This window comes from Rhinatrema bivittatum, chromosome 2 (genome assembly GCF_901001135.1).
Source record: "Rhinatrema bivittatum chromosome 2, aRhiBiv1.1, whole genome shotgun sequence".
NCBI classification, from domain to species: Eukaryota; Metazoa; Chordata; class Amphibia; order Gymnophiona; family Rhinatrematidae; genus Rhinatrema; species Rhinatrema bivittatum.
The window spans coordinates 89,282,419-89,305,152 of NC_042616.1; the positions used below are offsets into that span (position 1 = coordinate 89,282,419).

Consider the following 22,734-nt stretch of genomic DNA (forward strand, 5'->3'; position numbering starts at 1 on the left):
AGAACCTTTTCAGGAAGACAGGGGCTATTAGGAATAAGGATGTTGTGCAAAGCTCAGCACTTGCATCGCCCTCACTCTGCTCTTGTCTTACCTCTTGACTCACTCAGCGTGGTTTTAGATACCTTATGTTAGTTGTTTTTGAGAATGTGGCATGGGGAATTTCTGGTGGTCACAGTGTTTGGGCAGTAGGCTACTGGCATTGAGCCAGGACCACACCTCCCTTTTAGCCCAGAATAAGATCATAAAAGAGGTGTGTCCTCTGTCTTCGTCGGCTCTGGAAGAGGAAAATCCCATTTGTGAAAATTGGTCTAGCAGGATTCAAGGAAAGAAAATGATCAGGTATGAATAATTTAACCATAGTGAACTGGTGTATATTTTTCTTCTGATTTTTCTCAGATATTTTAGTTTGATAAGGAAAACTGACTGCTGATCCCCAAGTATCTTGGTTCTGATAGATCTAAAGCTGGCTACGCTCTGTGCTCCCAGCCCTATGATGTAATGACTGGTTGGCTGCCACTCTTTTATCTGATCTATTTATGAAGGCTGACAAGTTTTTCTGTTGAGTCATTGCAGCTGCTGCGGGGAAGTTAAATGCCTGCTGATAATTTTACTTTACTTTACTTTGTTTGCAGGATGGCAGAGAGGTTGTTTCTTTTGTCAAAACTTCGAAATAAATTAAAGGAAAACAAGATTCAACTCTGGAACCCACCATACACAAATGACGCAAAAGAAGCTGGCCCAGAATTGAAGGTACACTCCCTGCCTGATGTTTAAGATTTCTGTGCTGTTTTTCTTTTTTTTTTTCTGACCACCTCCTTATCTTTGCTTGTTATAATTTTTTTTTATTTTAGAGTTCAGCCTTTAGCAGCCATCATTAAGTGCACAGAAGGGATTTTGAATTGGTGTTTTTAGCCAAGCATAGTTAGAGACCCTGGTTTCACACAGTGCCCTCAAGGGCCACAAAATCTGCCCCCTTCACACAGATTAGCCCAGTTTCCAGAGAATTGCCGCAGGAAACCAGGGGCTGAATCAGATCCAAGGAGCTGAGTCACATCCGAGAGGCAGAAGCTTGCTGGCAGGGCTGGAGTAAGGCACAAGCAAACTAGGCACATGCATAGGCCCCAAATGTTTAAGGGGGCCCTGTCAAATAAATTAATTCAGCAGTTTCCTATCTGTACCTGCAGATTTTTGCCCTGTTTAGTCAGCTGTCGCCCTACAGAGGAACAATGGGAGTGGGCCAGAGCTGCAGCTACACCCATGGATATCTTTCTGTCTATTCTTCCTGCCCCTGTGTGTTAAGAAAGGTGGAAAGAAGACAAAACGATTACCGGCATGGTTAAAAGGGGAGGTGAAAGAAGCTATTTTAGCCAAAAGATCTTCATTCAAAAATTGGAAGAAGGATCCAACAGAAGAAAATAGGATAAAGCATAAACATTGGCAAGTTAAATGTAAGACATTGATAAGACAGGCTAAGAGAGAATTTGAAAAGAAGTTGGCTGTAGAGGCAAAAACTCACGGTAAAAACTTTTAAAAATATATCCGAAGCAGAAAGCCTGTGAGGGAGTCAGTTGGACCGTTAGATGATCGAGGGGTTAAAGGGGCACTTAGAGAAGATAAGGCCATCGCGGAAAGATTAAATGATTTCTTTGCTTCGGTGTTTACTGAAGAGGATGTTGGGGAGGTACCCGTAATGGAGAAGGTTTTCATGGGTAATGATTCAGATGGACTGAATCAAATCACGGTGAACCTAGAAGATGTGGAAGGCCTGATTGACAAACTGAAGAGTAGTAAATCACCTGGACCGGATGGTATACACCCCAGAGTTCTGAAGGAACTAAAAAATGAAATTTCAGACCTATTAGTAAAAATTTGTAACTTATCATTAAAATCATCCATTGTACCTGAAGACTGGAAGATAGCAAATGTAACCCCAATATTTAAAAAGGGCTCCAGGGGCGATCCGGGAAACTACAGACCGGTTAGCCTGACTTCAGTGCCAGGAAAAATAGTGGAAAGTGTTCTAAACATCAAAATCACAGAACATATCGAAAGACATGGTTTAATGGAACAAAGTCAGCATGGCTTTACCCAGGGCAAGTCTTGCCTCACAAATCTGCTTCACTTTTTTGAAGGAGTTAATAAACATGTGGATAAAGGTGAACCGGTAGATATAGTATACTTGGATTTTCAGAAGGCGTTTGACAAAGTTCCTCATGAGAGGCTTCTAGGAAAAGTAAAAAGTCATGGGATAGGTGGCGATGACCTTTCGTGGATTGCAAACTGGCTAAAAGACAGGAAACAGAGTAGGATTAAATGGACAATTTTCTCAGTGGAAGGGAGTGGACAGTGGAGTGCCTCAGGGATCTGTATTGGGACCCTTACTGTTCAATATATTTATAAATGATCTGGAAAGAAATACGACGAGTGAGATAATCAAATTTGCAGATGACACAAAATTGTTCAAAGTAGTTAAATCACAAGCAGATTGTGATAAATTGCAGGAAGACCTTGTGAGACTGGAAAATTGGGCATCCAAATGGCAGATGAAATTTAATGTGGATAAGTGCAAGGTGATGCATATAGGGAAAAATAACCCATGCTATAATTACACAATGTTGGGTTCCATATTAGGTGCTACAACCCAAGAAAGAGATCTAGGTGTCATAGCGGATAACACATTGAAATCGTCGGTACAGTGTGCTGCGGCAGTCAAAAAAGCAAACAGAATGTTGGGAATTATTAGAAAAGGAATGGTGAATAAAACGGAAAATGTCATAATGCCTCTGTATCGCTCCATGGTGAGACCGCACCTTGAATACTGTATACAATTCTGGTCGCCACATCTCAAAAAAGATATAATTGCGATGGAGAAGGTACAGAGAAGGGCTACCAAAATGATAAGGGGAATGGAACAACTCCCCTATGAGGAAAGACTAAAGAGGTTAGGACTTTTCAGCTTGGAGAAGAGACGACTGAGGGGGGATATGATAGAGGTGTTTAAAATCATGAGAGGTCTAGAACGGGTAGATGTGAATCTGTTATTTACACTTTCGGATAGTAGAAAGACTAGGGGGCACTCCATGAAGTTAGCATGGGGCACATTTAAAACTAATCGGAGAAAGTTCTTTTTTACTCAACGCACAATTAAACTCTGGAATTTGTTGCCAGAGAATGTGGTTCGTGCAGTTAGTATAGCTGTGTTTAAAAAAGGATTGGATAAGTTCTTGGAGGAGAAGTCCATTACCAGCTATTAAGTTCACTTAGAGAATAGCCACTGCCATTAGCAATGGTTACATGGAATAGACTTAGTTTTTGGGTACTTGCCAGGTTCTTATGGCCTGGATTGGCCACTGTTGGAAACAGGATGCTGGGCTTGATGGACCCTTGGTCTGACTCAGTATGGCATTTTCTTATGTTCTTATGTCCTCCAGCTGGCAAGATGAGTCAGTAAGCAGCGTTTCCTCCTTGTTACCTCCTCTGCCAGCTTTTCTCTGCAGTCACAACCACACGGGGACCTGCAGCAGTAGGTAAGAAGCTGCACACTGACTTTTCCTTGGAGGGGATGGGGATGAAGAAGATGATGTGGTCATGGAAGGATGGGGAGATGAGGGAATGTTAAAGTTCATTATGCTAAGGTGGCTGGGAGTGAGAGGGAGGTAATGTGATTATGCTAACATTAACATGACATAATTAGCTGTAGAGCTTAAATTACTGATGTTTCATGTGTTTTGGGGGTTTTAAAAATATTTTATATTACTGTTGGGGGGGGGGGGGGGCTAATGCACTTGTTTGCATATGCCATCCAAAGGGGTAACCCTGCCCTTCATTTAACTCCCTCCCATCTCTTTACCCAACCAATTCATAAAACATATAAGAACATAAGACATTGCCATACTGGGTTTAGACCAAGGGTCCATCAAGCCCAGCATCCTGTTTCCAACAGAGGCCAATCCAGGCCATAAGAATATGGCAAGTACTCAAACACCAAGAAGATCCTACGCTACTGATGCAATTAATAGCAGTGGCTATTACCTAAGTAAACTTGATTAATAGCAGTTAATGGACTTCTCCTTCAAGAACTTATCCAAACCTTTTTTGAACCCAGCTACACTAACTGCACTAACCACATCCTCTGGCAACAAATTCCAGAGCTTATTTGTGTGTTGAGTGGAAAAAGAATTTTCTCCACTTAGTCTTAAATGTGCTACTTACTAACTTCATGGAATGCCCTCTAGTCCTTCTATTATTCGAAAGATTAAATAACCAGTTCACATTTGCCAATTCTAGACCTCTATTATATCCCCCCTCAGCCGTCTCTTCTCCAAGCTGAACAGTCCTAACCTCTTTAGTCTTTCCTCATAAAGGAGCTGTTCCATTCCCCTTATCATTTTGGTTGCCCTTCTCTGTACCTTCTCCATCGCAACTATATCTTTTTTGAGATGCGGCAACCAGAATTGTACACAGTATTCAAGGTGCGGTCTCACCATGGAGCGATACAGAGGCATTATGACATCCTCTGTTTTATTCACCATTCCCTTTCTAATAATTCCTAACATTGTTTGCTTTTTTGACTGCCGCAGCACACTGAACCGACGATTTCAATATGTTATCCACTATGACGCCTAGATCTCTTTCTTGGGTGGTAGCTCCTAATATGGAACCTAACATCGTGTAACTAAAGCAAGGGTTATTTTTATTTATTTATTTATTTATTTATTTATTTATTTATTTAAAATTCTTGTATACCGACATTCTTGATAAAGATATCAAATCAAATCGGTTTCCATTATAACCGAACAATCGCTGTTGAGGCGTTACATTACAACAAGGGCGTGTGGTAAAAATAAAATAAATAGAACAGCAAAACAATAATAAACCGGCAATACTTTGGAACATTACATTACAACATAGGCGTGTGATAAAAATAAAATATATAGAACAGCAAAACAATAATGAGCAGGCAATACATTGGAACATTACATAGGAACATTACATTAGAACTGCATATTAGAATAGAGCGTCTAGTAGGCTATCGCTGTGAATCTGAGAACCATCCAATAGGGCGTAAGAGGGGGATCTAGATAAAGTAATAACAAAATCAGGAAATAAAATATTTAAATTAGCTAATGGTTAAAAAAAATGGGAGTTAGCTCGAATAAATAAGTAGGAAGGGTAGGGGTGAGTTATCTTGGTAGAGGATGAGATCGAGTAAGTAAGGGGGGGGGTGGACCAGGGAGCGGGAAGCATTGATAGAGGGAGGGAGAGACGAGAGAGGCTAAAGGGTGGCGGGAAAGAGGAGGAGGAGGAGGGGCGGACGTGGGACATGCTGAGGTGCTTGTGGAAGCTTACGTATCCCCCTTAAATATTGTAAGGGTTCTTAGACCCATGACCTTTGTCCTGTTATGTCCTTTGACCAGTGTCAGCGTGTTCTTGAGACTCTGAGAAAGCTTGTCTGAAGAGCCATGTTTTGAGTAGTTTTTTAAATGTTTGATGACAAGTTTCTTGGCGGAGCTCCGGTGGCAGAGAGTTCCAGAGGGTGGGCCCGGCTGTGGAGAGTGCGCGTTTTCTTAATGTGGTTTTGACCGGGGGTGCATATAAAGATCCTTTGTAAGCATTTCTGATCGGTCTATCAGAAGTGTGCGGGCGGAGTTGGGAGCTTAAATTGAGATGGGCAATGCCGTGAATGTCCTTGTGGATCATCATTAAGGCTTTGAAGGTGATCCTGGATTTTATGGGGAGCCAGTGAAGGCTGTGCAGTATAGGAGTGATGTGGGCTCTTTTGTTTGAATTGGTAAGAATCCTAGCCGCGGCATTCTGGACCATTTGAAGAGGTTTGATATCGCAGGGAGGCCAAGGAGAAGAGAGTTACAATAGTCTAACTTAGTGAGGATGATAGACTGAAGTACTAAGCGGAAGTCGCTAAAATGTAGGAGAGGTTTCAGGTTTTTGAGAACTTGTAGTTTGAAAAAACATTCTTTAGTTGTATTGAGAACGAATGATTTTAGGTTGAATAGGCTATCGAGCCGAACCCCTAAATCTCTGACCGAGGAGGAGTGGTTGATAAATGATTTTGTGAATTGTGATGCACTTTGGGAGTTGAGGAGAGCGTGGTTATCCTCAGGAGAGATGATGAGTATTTCGGTCTTGTTAGAATTTAGGATGAGGTTCAAGCTGGTGAGCAGACTGTTGATGGATTGAAGACAGCTGTTCCAGTGTGCCCAGGTTTTTTGTAGGGATTCTGCTATAGGGAGAAGAATTTGGACGTCGTCAGCGAAAATGTAATACTTTAATTTGAGGTTGGAGAGTAATTGGCAGAGTGGCAGCAGATAAATGTTAAAAAGCGTGGGGGAGAGGGATGATCCTTGCGGGACTCCCAGGTTTGATTTAATTGGGATAGATTCTTTATTATTAATCCTGACCTTGTAGAATCTATTCTCAAAGAATGATTTAAACCAGCTGTGGGCCTCTCCTTGGATACCGATCTCTGATAGGCGCTCCAGTAGAATAGAATGATTAACCGTATCGAACGCGGCGGATAGGTCGAGAAGGGCGAGAAGGAAAGGTTGTTTTCTTTCCAGATTAAGTAGGATGGAGTCCAGTTCGGCTTCAGTGTTTTGAGATTTTCTGAAGCCGAACTGGAAGGGGGAAAGAATGTTGTTCTCCTCAAGGTATTCGGACAGTTGTTTGTTAACAATTCTTTCCATGACTCTGGAGATCAAGGGAAGATTGGCAATTGGACGGAAGTTGGCAGGGTCTGACGTAGGGAGATTAGGTTTTTTTAGTAGTGGTTTTAGGATGGCCAGTTTTAGTTGTTCTGGAACCTTTCCTTGAGTTAAGGAGCAATTAATGATGTCTGCTAGCGATTTGGAAATGGTGTTTGCTATGGAAAGAAGAAGATTGGAGGGTATTGCGTCCAGTGGGTGAGAAGAGGGTTTTAGCTTTTTGAGGATGAGTTCAATTTCCATTGATGATGGGGTTTCGAAGGATGTTAGGTTGAAGCTCTTTGTAGATGGGGGAAAGGGTTTTCGGTTGGAGGGTGGAGATAGGCTTGAGTAGGTTGGTTATCTTTTTGTCAAAGTAGATAGCTAGTTCCGTGGCTTTGTTAGATGCTTGCTCATCAGGGATGGTCGGGGGCGAGGGTTTTGTGAGAGATGATACAAAAGAGAATAATGCTTTGGGGTCCAAAGAGAAGTTGTGTATTCTCTTTGGACCCCAAAGCATTTTTCCCCATATGCATCCTCTTGCACGTATCCACGTTAAATTTCATCTGCCATTTGGATGCCCAATTTTCCAGTCTCACAAGGTGTTCCTGCAATTTATCACAATCCGCTTGTGATGTAACTACTCTGAATAATTTTGTATCATCTGCAAATTTGATTACCTCACTCATCGTATTCCTTTCCAGATCATTTATAAATATACAAGCCGTTGAGCCCGTTAAAATGGGCGAGATGTTTGTTTGGAAAAGTGTAATGGAAGATCTGAAGAACAAAATTAGAGTTGATGTCTACAGTACACATTTATGTACTAGGTCTTCTGCACATTCGCGGCACGTCAGTCACAGCTCTCTTTTCCGCACATGCGTGGCACGTCGATCAGAGCTGCCTTCTTCTGCGCATTCACGGCAGGTCGGTCAGAGCTCAAATATATATATATTGATTGAAAAGCAAGGATCCCACTACAGATCCCTGAGGTACTCCACTGCCCACTCCCCTCCTCTGAGAAAATTGTCCATTTAATCCTACTCTCTGTTTCCTGTCTTTTAACCAGTTTGTAATCTACAAAAGGACATCGCCACCTATCCCATGACTTTTTACTTTTCCTAGAAGCCTCTCATGATGGACTTTGTCAAACGCCTTCCGAAAATCCAAATACACTACATCTGTCGGTTCACCTTTATCCACATGTTTATTAACCCCTGCTTGGGTAGCAGGAGGAGAGCAGCAGCATATTGGGCCATGTCCTACTTTGCAGGCCAAAGCCTCACTACTGCTTTGAACAAAACGGCTATATTGTGCCCCACATGGTTTAAAAGCAGCAGAGGAGAAGAACATGACCTATTGTTCTGCCGCTACTCTCCTCTTCGTGCTGGCTTGGATCAGCGTGGAAGGGAGCGGGGGCCATGACCTTTGAAACAGGAGCTGAGGGATGGAGACTGGGTGTGTGAAAGAGGGACTTGGGGGAAGGTGGACTCTGTGTTTGTACATATGGGGATAGGAAGGGAGAGAGGATTGGGGGTGAGGAAAAGAAGAGAGAAAGAGGGATGGGTTGTGGGGAGACAGGGGGGGCTAACTCCCTCTCCTAAATCTGGATCACTCTGGAAGATCTCAAAACCTCTCCTGCCTTCCTCCCTCCATTGCCATTGTTCCTCCTCATCCATGATCTTCCCTCCTTCTCTTCCTTGCACATCCTCATCTCCCTTCCCACCTTCCTGTCTCTAATCCTCTCTCTCTGTCCCTGAGATTTCCTCTTCTTCTTCAACCCCACATCGATATCACAAATTCACACCCTTCCCCCCCAAAAAACAAAGCAAAATAAATTTTCAGACACAAATCAAGATTGGAAACTATTTTTTTTTCATTATGTTAACTAAATATACATGACTTAAAATGCAGATAATTCAAATTTATTCAAATGTGCTGCAGAATTGTTGCAGAATTTCAGAAACTTTTCTACCCTCCTGCAGAATCTACTCCTGAGTTGCTGCAGAAGGAGGAGTTGTGGGCCTGGGTAGAAATTTCTTGGTAGAGAGAAGATGCTGCTGCTTTTGTTTTTTCAAGCATTTGCTGCTTAGTTCCTTAACTGCCAAGGAGTTTGCAACTTCCTTGGCCAAATGAATTTTATAGGAATTTTTTTTTCATATAAAGTTATAAATAAATTAATTTGTGCTTAGGTCTGTTTTTGTAGGTTTTGATTTCTTATAATAGACCAAGAAAAAAAAGTTGTAGTACAAGGATAGGAAACTCCAGTTCTGGAGTGCCACAAACAGATCTGGTTTTCAGGTTCTCTTCAATAAATATACATGAAGTTTATTGGCATGCACTGCTTTCATTGAATGCAAATATACCTCGAGCACATTCATTATGGATGTCTTTAAAACCAGACTTGTTTGTGGCACTCCAGGACCGGAGTTGGCTACCTCTGTTGTAGCAAATGAAATTTCCAGACCTCACAGACCTCTGTCAGATGTGGCAAGATGCTTTATTGCGCAGGCACTGTTTTCATAGCAGAGTTACACAGCCCATGGACAATCCAGATTCAGTCATACACTCCATTCCTTGCAAATTTATTTATTTATTTATTTGTTGAGTTTTATATACCATTATTCGGTTGAGCCATCAGAACGGTTTACAAAAGTATACATTTATCTTGTAACTGAGCAGTAATATGAACGTTAAACATATTCTTAGCAGTTGGGTAGCAGTACAAAACCATTTAAACAATATCAGAGATAGGCATATCAAGTCCAGAGCGAATTATTAGGTTAGAAGGGGAGGGCATGCAGGTACAGGGAGAAGAGAGTGAATTAAGAGGTATACAATTGAGAGTTCAGTTGAGAGTTGGGATGATTAGACGTCTTAAAGTCAGTGAGGAATTTGCGGAACATTAGGAATTTTCTGTACAATAAGGCAGCCAAGCACAAGTTAGATTTTCTGAAAGTTGCAAAAATGGCTTCTCCCGGAGTTTATGAAATGACTATCTTGCACAGAACCATACAGCTCCATGTCAGGGTGGACAGGCTGAGTAGGCCCTTGGTTTGCGCCACTGCATGCATGGCAATATAATCCTGATTACCTTGTTTTCTCTAAGTAACAAGCAAAACTGGTTCTCCTTTTCCCTCCTTATTATGGAGCTAGATGGTCACACTACCCATAAATCATCTTTTCTTGGACTTTATCAGAGCGAATACTAAATTATCGTGCATATGCTCTAATTGTAGGGGATTACGGATACCAACTCTTCATGTGCGTAAGTTGTGGTATATGTCTTTATCTCATTTATTTAATGTAATTTCAGAAAATAAAATTTTGGGCAGAATTATTTATTGTTCAGGTATTGTTTTCTTAAGGTCAAAGGGGTGGGTGAACTCCAGTTTGCCTAGGAACCACTTCCTCTGTTCCCTATGAAAACCATATCTGAATAATAATAACCAAGAAAAGTAATATTTCTTGAAATGAAACAAAATGACATGTTTTGAAATGTATAATTCTCACACAGAGTACAGTACCATCACACTGAAATCGTCAGCCCAGTGTGCTGTGACGGTGAAAAAAGCAAACAATGTTAGGAATTATTAAGAAAGGAATGGAAAATAAAATGCGAGGCTGTCATAATGCTTCTGTATCGCTCCATGGCGAGACCACACCTTGAGTACTATGAGCAGTTCTGGTCATCACATCTCAAAAAGGATATAATTGCGCTGAAGAAAGTGCAGAGATGGGCGACCAAAATGATAACGGCTGCCCTATGAGGAAAGGCTAAAGAAGTTAGGGCTGTTCAGTTTGGAGAAGAGATGACCGAGGAGGGATATGATCAAGGTCTACAAAATCATGAAAGGAATTGAACAAGTTAATGTAAATCAGTTATTTACTCTCTCAGAAAATAGAAGGACCAAGGGCACTCTATGAAGTTAGCAAGTAGCTCATTTAAAACAAATCAAAGAAATTCTTTTTCACTCAGCGTATAGTTAAGCTCTGGAATTCATTGCCAGAGGATGTGGTTACAGAAGTTAGTGCAACTGGGTTTAAAAAAGGTTTGGATAAGTTCCTAGATGGTAAATCCATAAACTGCTATGACAGTAATTAATAAGCAATAGTAGCTTGTGATCTGTCTAATGTTTGGGTACTTGCCAGGTGACTTGGATTGGCCACTGTTGGAGACAGGATGCTGGGCTTGAATGGACCCTTGGTCTGACCCAGTATGGCATATCTTATGTTCTTATGTACCCATCACACCCCTACCACAGAAGATAGTAAAACGCCTGTTTCCCATCGATAGTAGGCTGAATTAGCCATGCTGTCTGGGACATCTTCCAACGGCCTCGAGGTGGAGCTTCTCTCAAATATCACAGAGCTCTTGCTCTGTGTGGTCTCCACAGAATATCCAAAGAAGAAATTAAGAAGCTATGCATAAGAAATTCAGAGGAATTCACGAGCTATGGAATATCTAATGCCGATGATTTAATCGGGCGTTAGTTTCTTAATCATTAACAAGGAAATGGCAAGTAAATTGACGTGTCTGTGACAACTCCTTTGTATTTTAGGCATTGAAAAGGGATTTAAGCAGAAACTCTAGGGAAAAAGGAGTGTCGAGCAGCAGGGCAGGACGTCAGTTTGGTTAGTAAAAAGAGTAATGAAATGGGGACAATTAAATCTTACATTATTGCAACAAGGAAGAATGTGGCCACACCCGGATGTGCTTAGTATTTATCTGAGAGGTAATGACTTTCTCAAAATAAAAGGGACAGATCTGATGATAAAACTAAAGCAGGGCCTGACTTTCATGAAATGTCAGAGAAGGTAATGTGGTCTCATCTCTGTCGAGCCACTTACAAATAAATAAAGTTACTCATTTCACTGCAGTGGTGGCATTTTCTCTGTAAGGCAAGGTGTACGGTTGTGCGATTCATTTTTGCTCCACCATCAGACTGACAGATCAGCTGGGGTATGGTAAGTGCATGCACCTGGGGATGAGACGTGAGAGACCCAAATCTGAATCCTAAGAGAGGGGTCCCCCAGAAAACTGAAACAGCATGTGGGGAGAGTAGGGTATTCTCCCTTTCCTACCCAGCCTTTAATCTCAGCTGGGCTTTGTCAATTTAAGAAGGTAACGAGCCAGTTTTAGAAAATGTTTTTTCTAAACGAATGCTGTTCTTATTAAAAGCAAAAGTAAAAAGTCCTTTCTTTCCCATCTAGCCAACAGTATTGTCCTCAGAAAAGAAATAAAAATCCTCCCTGTCCCCTCCCAGCTAACCTCGCTCCCTCCCCAACTCCAATCAGCCACCAGTGGGTCATTTAAAAAAAAAAAGAAAGAAGAAATATCTTCACATTTTCCATTTCCCCCACCCTCCACCTCCATCAGCCATCAACTCATCATTAAAAAAAAAGAAATCCCTTCTTTCCCCCTCACCCCTGCCAGCCGGTATCTACTCAGTTAATACCGCAGCTCCATGGACCTTTTTTCCCATTTGGGGGTGATCACAAGGCTCAGTCTGTGGGAGGGGAGCAACTGCAGCCGAATGTTAAGTAACTGGTGTGAGAGCGGCTAAGCCTCTGCTTCGCTGGCAGGCCCCACAGTGGCCCTTTCCCTTCCTGGCTTCTGTATGGCAGAGGGGGCCTGACTGAAGACCTGACACTGACTCATTCTCATGCTGGCTCGCTTAGGTTCACCTGCAGCTGCTCCTCTCCTAGAGGACCTGGCCAACTGGGAAAACAAGGCCCACAGGAGGTTAAGAACAGTGTCTGCTGGCCTGGGGTGCAGGGTGTCCAGCTGCAGGACAGGTCTTGCCTCACTCCCGACTTCCTTCAGTCAATGTCTCTCTGCAGACTTGCAGAAATGCCGGCAGGGACTGGTTTCACTGTAGCAGACCTCTTTAACTAGGAAGGTAGCTAGGGCCAACCAGACGCTGCTTGGTAAGCTAAGAGGAGATTTCCCAGGCCGTCTTGGTAGTGGAGCTTCATAGGAATTTGTGGTCAAGCCAACGAGAATAGGCCAACTCGTATTAAGCAGCAGCTTTGCAATTTGAATTTGACTTTATTAAAATTTATATTCTGTATTCATTGCAATAAAAGGTCAAGGTGGATTATATACACAATAACATGCATAAAACAGATAACAAACAAGGTAGTAGTATGCACATTCAAACTATAAATATGGTAAACCGTGGGGGAGATTTCATTCTGAAGAATGCTGTGTGCAAGTCTGCCAAATGCAAGTGGCATTCCTTGAACTTTTAAAAAGGAAACTCTTGGGGAGGATGGGACAGGGCTGCCATTGGGACTGAGTGTATGCCATTCAGTCACACACTCTGTGCAAAACTGCTTCAGTTCTGCACTGGAGAGCAAGAGGAATGAAGGGGGAAGGGAGTCATTAGTCTGGTTTTTTGGACTTCTCAAGTGTGAGTAACTGGATGAGGATAATGTCTACTCAAAATGCTTACAGCAAGAGCAGACGTGGCACAGAAAAGCAGAATTTGTAATGGTGCCTCTGGTCATTTTAAATAATATGTTGCTAGTTTGGCAAGCATTCTTGCTGTCCCAACAAGTAGGGATTTGAAAATTCCTCCAGGACTTACTCACCGAGGATAAAATGCACTTGCCCTCTCCGGCAGTAGCAGCATATGAGTGCAATGTTTCCCTGGTGAGTGCTCCATCCTGCCCTCTCGTGATTCTCCTCACCCCCTTCCCTCCCCCTCCAGCCTTTTCATTATCCTCTATCCCGTCCCCTCTTCACTCTTGCTTCCTCCCACCACTCTTCCCCCTACCTTCATAGCCCTCTCACTCTCCTCTACTTTCCCAGCCCTCCTGAAGTCCACTCTCTCCGCCCTGTTACTGTCTCCCAGGCTTTAATTGGACAAAAGATGCTTCCTCTTCCTCCTCTTCCTCCTTTGCATCTGACGGAGCCATATTGCTCGCTGAGTGGGCAAATGAATTTTCAGAAGGAATGCTTTATATATCAAGAGCACTGTAATCTGTGCTTCCTGTACATTGATTTGGGAGGGCAGCTGGCGAGAGAGAGGAGTGCAGCTTTTCCTTCATTATGCATTTTATTTGTAGTGATGTTTTCTAGGCATGAGCATTTGTTTCATGTGTTTCTTTATGCGCAAATATTATGGATTTAATAGTACGTGCATAACGGTTAGGATGTGTGTTCTATTAATAACTCAAGTTATGCGCACACTATCCGTTTTTTTCACGTACTATAAAGCCCACAAGTTACGCACATAACACGGAAATGGATTAAACAAATGCACATTCCTAGTGTTTTCCTTTGTAATCATAGACAAGGAGGGAGCTCTCCAGTAAGCCTTAAACATGTTTTAGGTACAATTTACAGTGCTGTATGAGCTACGGGAAATTAGACCATCCTAAGTAATCCCCTCTTATATAGACTGTAGCTCATTTGCTAAAATCTTACAAAAAAAAATGAAAGCTATTTGCAGGGACATTGATGTTGCACATAGGGGAGTTGGTAGCCTCTCCAAGGCCTCACCGTTCCCAGCCCTGGCTATTCTCCTCGGATATTGCCACCTGTGACCCAGGAAGGATTGCCTCCAGTATAAAAGCAAAGGCGTCCCTCTGGGCCCCTGTCCCTCCTCCCTGCAGCAGAAGGCTCTCAGTAGCCTTGTAGATCCCCGAGAGACAATGTGAACTCCTCACTGTCTTATTGAGATGTCTTAAAACAGCGCTGATAAGGCCTTTGCCCAAGAAATCTTCATTGGACCCACTCCAGCTTGAGGGCTACAGACCCATACGCAACTTATCATTTTTGGGGAAATTATTGAACGTATATACAGCCTACATCCAACTGGTAGGTTTCTAACTGGAAAGAACCTTCAGTCTGGGTTTAAGCCCAGATCTTGATAAGAGTTTATGACGCTTTGCTCGTTCTTCTTGATTTTGCAGCAAGTTTTGACACGCATTCAACCATCGAATTATGTTGTTGCTGTTTTCAAGTGCTGTTTACTAAACTGGCAAGTTTTTTTTCTCCTCTTGCAGGAGCTCTCTCAGAAATATTCATCCATCCTAAATTGCAGCAAAGCTGATATAGAGAGCGCGCTGGAAGAAATCCGATGTAAAGCAATCCAGCGTGGCAAAGGAAATGAAACTTACAAAGCAACAGGAGTTGCAACACTAGAGATTCATTTACCTGCCCGGCTCAAAAAAGTAACTATGTGAACACAAATATAAATACAAGCCTTCCTTATTGACACAGGTGATACTTCAAGGGGCAGTGTCTCCCTCCCTGCAGGCTACAGTCTGGTCCAGTATCTCCCCCTGCCCATTAATGCCTAACATTACACCTTTTCCTATCAATTTTTGTAAATTATCTTTAAATTAGTCACAGGGTCTTACATTGCAGAAGATACTGTGGCTGTTAAACTCTCTGCTCTGCTGTGCCTCTGACATGCCCAGTGCACAGACAAATCAGGGGTTAGGGGAAAGCCAACAGAATGCGCTGGGCATTGTCAGGTATCACTGGAAATTTAAAGGGAGGGTTTGGGGTGGTGGGGAGCAAGGAGGACTTAAGGTTAGAGTGTATGAAAAGGCATATGGTCCCTTTAAAATGTCATAGGGAGGGTCATTTTTGGAAATGATCTTTTATGAAATTGCCCACAAGAAATGCGAGTAAAGCTACATGTATGTGTCATGTTTCCAGGTGAGTTTACCCGGAAGTGGGGATGGGGAGGGGTTTTCACTTCATGCACAGAACTTTGCATTTTCAAAAGCACGCACATAAAAATTCTCAATTTCTGCTCACAACTTAGCAGGTGTAATTATGTGCAGATATTTTTTGGTAAGATACTTTCCGTTTGAAAACTGGTGTAACTTATGCATGTATTTGCCATCTCTTAATTTATCTGGGCTGTTAAAAAATGACCCCTTCAGTGCCTGCCAGTGTTTACTGATGGAATTTCTGTGTATTCTGAGCATTAAACGCATTGTCTCCACTAGAACTGTCCAGGATGAACGTTTTCCGTATGCGTAGGAGCTTGCCAACGCAGGCTTCCATTGTGGTGCAGACCATTAGCAGCTGCAGAAGCTTGCTGGGAAGTCATATTCCCATCGGTGTAGTGAACTGCCAGTGCCCCTGAAGCGAGTTTCCCCAGGCAGTGGATTGTGACAGCACTAGGCCCTGCAGGGTAGTGATTTTCAATCTGCCAATGTGATGCAGGTGGACAGCTTGGTGGCCATTACGGGATATGCATTCATATCTTATCGGCAATGATATCAAGGGCCTCAGGAAGAAGCACTGTTAGGGGTTTGGCTCTTTTTTTTTTTAATAAGAAAATACAAGAAGTCTGGCTTCTATTGGCAGCCTGCTATTGCTTTTAAGGCCTTCTGTGTACAAAATCCCTAAGATGGTGGCAGTGGCCTTCTGTTGTAAATAAGGATTTAAGCACAGGAGGAGGGCGGAGTAGACAGCACACACACATATAGATAAATAGCAGACAAAATAATGTGTGGCACAAATTTATACTGAGCAATAACAGTCAACAATTGGATTTTTTATTGTACATATGCACACATCAATTGTGCATAATATTAAATGCCACAGTAAATAATGATGTATAAGTGGAAGGACCCCGACACGGCCGTGTTTCGCATCAGGGCTGCGTCAGGGGGACCAAAGAATTCACAAATTTGTATTCTTTGGACGCGAGCACAATGCCTGTTGTATTCTCAAAAATAGTTCAAGACAGGATGTCCCGAGGACAATACAGATATTTGGAGCCACGAGGGTAGTCGTGACACCAGAGTAGTTGGTTGCCTTGAAAAAATTATTGGAATCCGAAGGGACTTTCACAACTCAAGCCATTGTAAGAAACCGGGTAATTGAAAGTGCTGAGACCATTGCGAAGAGAATGTTGAATAAATCAGCCTTTGTTATAGTGTGGAGCGGACCGGGTAGGTCTCCAAATGTCAAGTTATTAGGAATATGTGGAATAAATGGATGGGTGCGGCGGATCACAACCTGAAACTAATGGGGAGAATGACGTGGTCTACAATTTTCACAGATGTGGGAACAAATAAAACACAAGACAGTTGTGATATCATTTAAGAAATGTGTCATTAGCAATGGCCTTGTAGGCGGTGAAGATGATGCAGTATTTGAAAACTCTTGATAGTTCGTGTCAAAACAGTAGTGCTGAGTGTGCCAGCAGCAACAAGGAGGAGTTTGGAGGGTTCTTTGAGAAAGAACATTTCAGAACTTTGAACTGCATTCTCACCTTTGTTGTTTAAGTGAGCATGTAACTGAAAAAAATAATTTTGCCCTAAATTTTCTGTTTTAACACCTTGGTGTATCTTCTAGTCTGATAAATATGATACCTGTAGAGCTTAGAAAAGCAGAATAAAAATTTGCAAATATAAGAAAATTCAAACAGAAGCTATTTGTTTTAATGTTTTATTTGTGCGCAGATGGCATTATCAGTAGTGTTATTTTGCTAACAAGCACTGGGTTACATTCATTTTCTTTTTCATGTTTACAATAGTCAAAAAGGAACTGGCTGGAGACTATATTAAACATCACTGGCAAGGAGCTGATATCTCAGTAAGTTTCATTTTTATTTTCACTTTGTGTGGAATCAGCTTTGTACATATCTGACACTGTTCTGTACTGTTCTATACATACAGTGAGTATTGATTAACGTTTCTGATGCAGTGGCATGAAAGAGTCACGCTTATCAATGAAGTTTGACAAGAGGATCGGATAATATTGGAAGGCTTTGCGTCCACTGCTAAACGTACCAAATGAATGGAGCATTTTGCATTTGACTACAAATTTTTATTTTTTTTAATTTAAGATATTTTAATTCTGATAAAAAATTGGCAAGATAGCTGCTAACTGTCAGGCCGATACAGTACAGTGCGCTCCGGTGGAGTGCACTGTTAACTTATTCAGTAAGGAGTAATAGCGCATCGAAAACGCGCGTCCAACCCCCCGAGACTAATAGCGCCCGCAACATGCAAATGCATGTTGATGGCCCTATTAGATATTCCCGCGTGATACAGTAAGTAAAATGTGCAGCCAAGCCGCACATTTTACTTTAAGAAATTAGCGCCTACCCAAAGGTAGGCGTTAATTTCTGCCGGCGCTGGGGAAGTGCACAGAAAAGCAGTAAAAACTGCTTTTCTGTGCACCCTCCGACTTAATATCATGGCGATATTAAGTCGGAGGTCACAAAAGTTAAAAAAAAAAAAAAGTTAAAAATTAAAAAAAAAAAAAAATTAAAATGGGCCCGCGGCTCGCAGGTTGAAAACCGGACGCTCAATTTTGCCGGCGTCTGGTTTCCGAACCCATGGCTGTCAGCGGGTTTAAGAACTGACGCCAGCAAAATTGAGCGTCGGCTGTCAGCTGTCAAACTCGCTGACAGCCACCGCTCCTGTCAAAAAAGAGGCGCTAGGGATGCGCTAGTGTCCCTAGCGCCTCTTTTTACCGCGGGCCCTAATTTAAATAAATTAACTTACTGAATCGCGTGCACAGGAGAGTGGCCTGTGCGCGCGCCGGGAGAGCAGGCGCTCTTTTACTGTATTGGCCCGTGTATTAGCTGTTGGTTTTATGCACTTTTATCAGCAGAGTTAGTACCGTCTCTTATTTACCATCACTGAAACATGGCCTTGTCTCAGGAGTTGGTGTTTCAGTGAACTCTGCCTTCCCTCCCTTGACATTCCTGAATAATTTCTCTGATCTTTATCATTTTGCTGAGCCTCAGCAGCAGGATAGTAAAAAGCAAAACACAGTCCATTCGTTAGTGTGGGGGTGCTGGATTTCCTCTGCACGAGTGTACATTACTGAGGGCATCCTGCACTGTGGCGGCCAGAACTGCCCTGAGGCTTTATTTATTTATTTATAGCTTTTATGTACCGATGTTCCTGTATAGGATACATATCGCACCGGTTTACATAGGAACTGAACTGTCACCTTGGGGCGAGTACAAGGAACATGTAATACAAAAACATTATAATATCATATAATCAACGTAGGGCTATACATGAAATTACTTCAAATAAAGGAACATGTAATACAATACATTATAATAAAGTAAATCAAAAAACATGGGGCTATACATATCACTTCAGATACCTTTTTGGTGAACGCAAGAATTGTGGGGAAGCTGAGATAAGACTAGAGGGGTGTGCAGAGAAGATTAGTGTAATCCTTAGGAGGGACCAGGGGACCTCCGAGAGTGATTATCTCTCCAAAAAGGCCTGGCTGAAAAGCCATGTTTTGAGTTTCTATTTGAAAACCAGAGGGCAGGGTTCTTGTCGCAGGTCCGGGGGGAGCGAATTCCACAGGGGAGGACCAGCTGTGGACAGGGCACGCTTCCTTAATGAGGTTTTAGCGGGTGGGGTATACAAAGTGTCTTTGTATGCGTTTCTGATAGGTCTGTTCGAAATATGGGGCCGTAGTTGGAAGCTTAGCTTGAGGGGGGAGATATTATGCAAGGCCTTGTGGATCAACATGAGAGCTTTAAAGAGAATCCTGTATTTGATAGGTAACCAGTGGAGGTTCTGAAGGATGGGGGTGATGTGTTCTCTTTTTTTAGCGTTGGTGAGGATCCTGGCTGCCGCGTTCTGGACCATCTGTAGAGGCTTGATTGTGTTAGCGGGGAGGCCCAGAAGGAGGGAGTTGCAGTAATCAATTTTGGACAGGATGATAGATTGGAGCACCAGGCGGAAGTCTCGGAAGTGTAGGAGTGGTTTAAGTTTTCTTAGTACGAGCAGCTTGAAAAAGCATTCTTTGGTGGTGTTATTTACGAATTTTTTTAGGTTAAGCTGGTTGTCCAGCAGAACACCTAGGTCTCTCACATGTGGAGCGTGATTAATTGATGTTTTGGCTAATTGTGAAGAACTTGGGGAGTTGAGAAGGACTTTGTTGTTATCGTGGGCTATGAGAAGGATCTCCGTCTTGTTGGTGTTGAGGACGAGGTTGAGGCTGGTAAGAAGTAGGTTAATTGCTTGTAGGCAGCTATTCCAGTGAGAACAAGTTTTGTGAAGAGACTCTGTGATCGGGATGAGAATCTGGATGTCGTCCGCATAGAGGTAGTGAGTTAACTTTAGGTTAGAGAGTAACTGGAAGAGAGGGAGAAGGTATATGTTGAATAGCGTAGGTGAGAGGGATGATCCCTGCAGGACTCCCAGGTTGGATCTGACTGGGTGCGATTCTTTATTGTTGATCCTCACCTTGAAGAACCTGTTTTCCAGGAAGGATTGGAACCAATTGAGTGCTGTTCCTTTGATGCCAATGTCTGCGAGCCGCTGTAGTAAGATAGAGTGGTTCACGGTGTCAAAAGCTGCAGAAAGATCCAGAAGAGCGAGTAAGTAGGGTTGTCCTTTTTCCAAATTTAGGAGGATGGTGTCCGAGAGAGAAGTTAGTAGTGATTCCTTGTTTAGTGCTTTGCGGAAGCCAAACTGTGTTGGGGCGAGAATATAATTTTCTTCCAGGTATTCAGAAAGTTGTTTGTTTACAATTTTTTCCATGAGTTTGGCGATCATCGGCAAATTCGCTGATGAGGATGGCTATTTTTTTCTCGAAGTAGTCGGCCAATTCATTGACTTTACTGGTTGCCAGGTCATCTGGAATGAGTGGTGTGGACGGTTTGGTAAGGGCTGAAACATAAGAGAACAGTGCTTTGGAGTAAAAAATGAAGTGGTGGATCTTTTTTGAGAAGAAGTCCTTCTTTATTCTGTGGATGGTGTTCCTGTAGGCATTTAGAAGGGATTTGTAGGCAGCTAGGGTTATGGTGGAGGGATTTTTACAAACAAAATAGAAAGAACCAAAAAGCCACAGTCTTATCAATCAAAGCAAAAACAACAAAAAGACACTGTAAATTATTTCTCCATGCTGTGACAACCAACTATAATATGAAAATTAATAAGATTAATAAGATGAAACCGCATCAGCAAACCAGACAACGGCAGTGTTTCAAACTTGCCGTCCGGACCACTCGTCATTTGCGGTGTGATCTTTTCAAAGTCCGAGCGACTTCAGTTAAATCATATAAGAATGTTCATTCAAAAAAATCATATGTCAATCATCTGTTCCCCGAAGTAAAGTTGAAGAATTAAGCCAGACAACGGCCGGTGTTTCGCGATATCACAATCGCTTCTTCAGGAGTAAATTTTTAGAAGTATATTTTCAGGACAGATGCTTCATTCAAGCATCGCTGGATGAGTTCTCGGTGTAACAGACCGCTGAATGAGTCCACTGCGTGAGCCTGCTGATAGACTGTCGGATGGGAGAGACCATTGTGAGAGAGAGTCCACTGTATTGAGTCCTCAGGGCATCTGTTTGCATGGGTCGGGGGGGGGGGGTGGTGAGGGTGATGTGGGTTGGGGGGGTGACTGCAGAGGCTGGTTAGTAGGCTTGTCTAGAGTCGTGTAGAAGGCTTGGAGGAGAGCTGGAGATCCGTGGGAGACTGGAGTCAAAACCCCTTGCAACTTCCCTAGTTAGGTTTCCAGAATTGGCTCAAGGTTATTTTCTTTTTTTAGCAATTTTGCTGAGTTGGCCTGTGTTTTTGTCTTAAGCAGGCTGCCTGTTCAGGTTTGTTTGTTACTTTGGACTATCTCCTTTCAAGGGGAAAATTCCATCATTTGAATTCATGTTCTTGATTTTTCTCACCATATCAAGAAGCAGGCCAAAGACTTCAAGTTTTGTTCCAAATGCAAACAAAAATGTCCATAATGAGCCATCACAAAGTTTGCTACGTGATCAGGATAAGGCCATGACAAATTCAGTTGCAATATCTGCATTAAAATGTCTCCCAAAGCCTTTCTGGCCTGGAAGGATAGACTTTGAGCCTTCCTTGCCAGCAAACTGAAATTCAGTTTATCTAAGTTGGCCTCATAAGGGCCACAGAACCAAACAAATCACTGCTGTACAGGCTACATCAAAGAGGGTCCTCTGCTTCTTTGGCTCTTCAGCTTGGGATAGACCCAGGACTCGAGAGAAATCTCAGTCCTCTACTGAAGCCAAGGCAAGCGCTCCAAATAATTGAGCAAGGAACCAAAAAATCAGCACTGAGCCTCAAGTGAATGCCACGATGCATTAATGTGGCTTTTCACACAACTCTGATAAATCTGAGGGTGCAGCAGGTTCCATACTGTCCAAAGTGGCTTTGTCTGGAGGTAAGCTCTGCCTCCCAGGCATAGAGGACACTATACCACTCTCCAGAGGACCAGTGGCAGCCTTAAAGTACAACCTTTGGAGAGTTGGGCATGATGTTTGCTCATCTATGAGGCTGACTGCAATGCTACCATTGGCACTTTTTCTGACACACGGGCCTATACAGTAAAAATCGCGGGAGAGTGGGCGAGCGCACTGTACTGTATCGGCCTGAAAGTTGGGCAGATTAATCCTGGGAGAATTCTGCAAAATTCTGCACACTTTATATTGGTCAAAACAACACAATATACATCACAGTCTTTGAGTAATTAATTTAAAATGTAATACATAAAAGTTATTACTTAAAGATGCAGAGTTTTAAATATTTTGAGCTGAATTTCCCTAGAAGTTCACTGTAAGAGTGTCCCTTCTACCCTCTCTCCTTACTCCCCTGGCCAGACCCCTTTCACTTTGCCTCCTCAGGCCCCAATTCATCCACCTTCCATTATCTCTTCCCTCCCCCTCTAGGCTCAACCTCTTTCATGCTTATCTCCACTCCTGGAGATTTACCCCTCACTCAATACTGCTAATAAGTTAGAAGGCTAGAATTTAACCGTATAAGTTAGGTGCAGTCCAGGGGCATAACTGGGAGGAATTAAGTTAACCGGCTAAGTCCAATATTCGGAATTAGCTGGATGACTTAGCCAGCTAAGTCTGGTTGAGTCAAAGAGCTATCCTAAAGTTTGCCAGCTATAGTTAGCCACCTGATTTATTAAGATAGCTGGCTATATTCAATACTGTGGCTGCACTGATGAATATGCTTCGAAGTTAACTGGATACATTTATCCAGCTAACTTTGCTATCTGGGCTGTGTCTGAATATAGACCTCAGGATCTCTAGTGGCAA

The 22,734-nt window shown here is 42.6% G+C and overlaps 1 protein-coding gene across 1 annotated transcript in view; it reads left to right on the forward strand.

Annotated features, from left to right (window-relative positions):
- The first annotated feature begins 251 nt into the window (after positions 1-251).
- Positions 252-22,734, forward strand: part of NUB1 (negative regulator of ubiquitin like proteins 1) — a 118,004-nt gene continuing 95,521 nt past the window's right edge. Inside the window, exons 1-4 of the mRNA XM_029588424.1 lie at positions 252-339; positions 633-750; positions 14,718-14,885; positions 17,216-17,274. Of these exons, the coding sequence (XP_029444284.1) occupies positions 332-339; positions 633-750; positions 14,718-14,885; positions 17,216-17,274 (353 nt within the window). The 5' untranslated portion in view covers positions 252-331. The remainder of the gene's footprint in view (positions 340-632; positions 751-14,717; positions 14,886-17,215; positions 17,275-22,734) is intronic.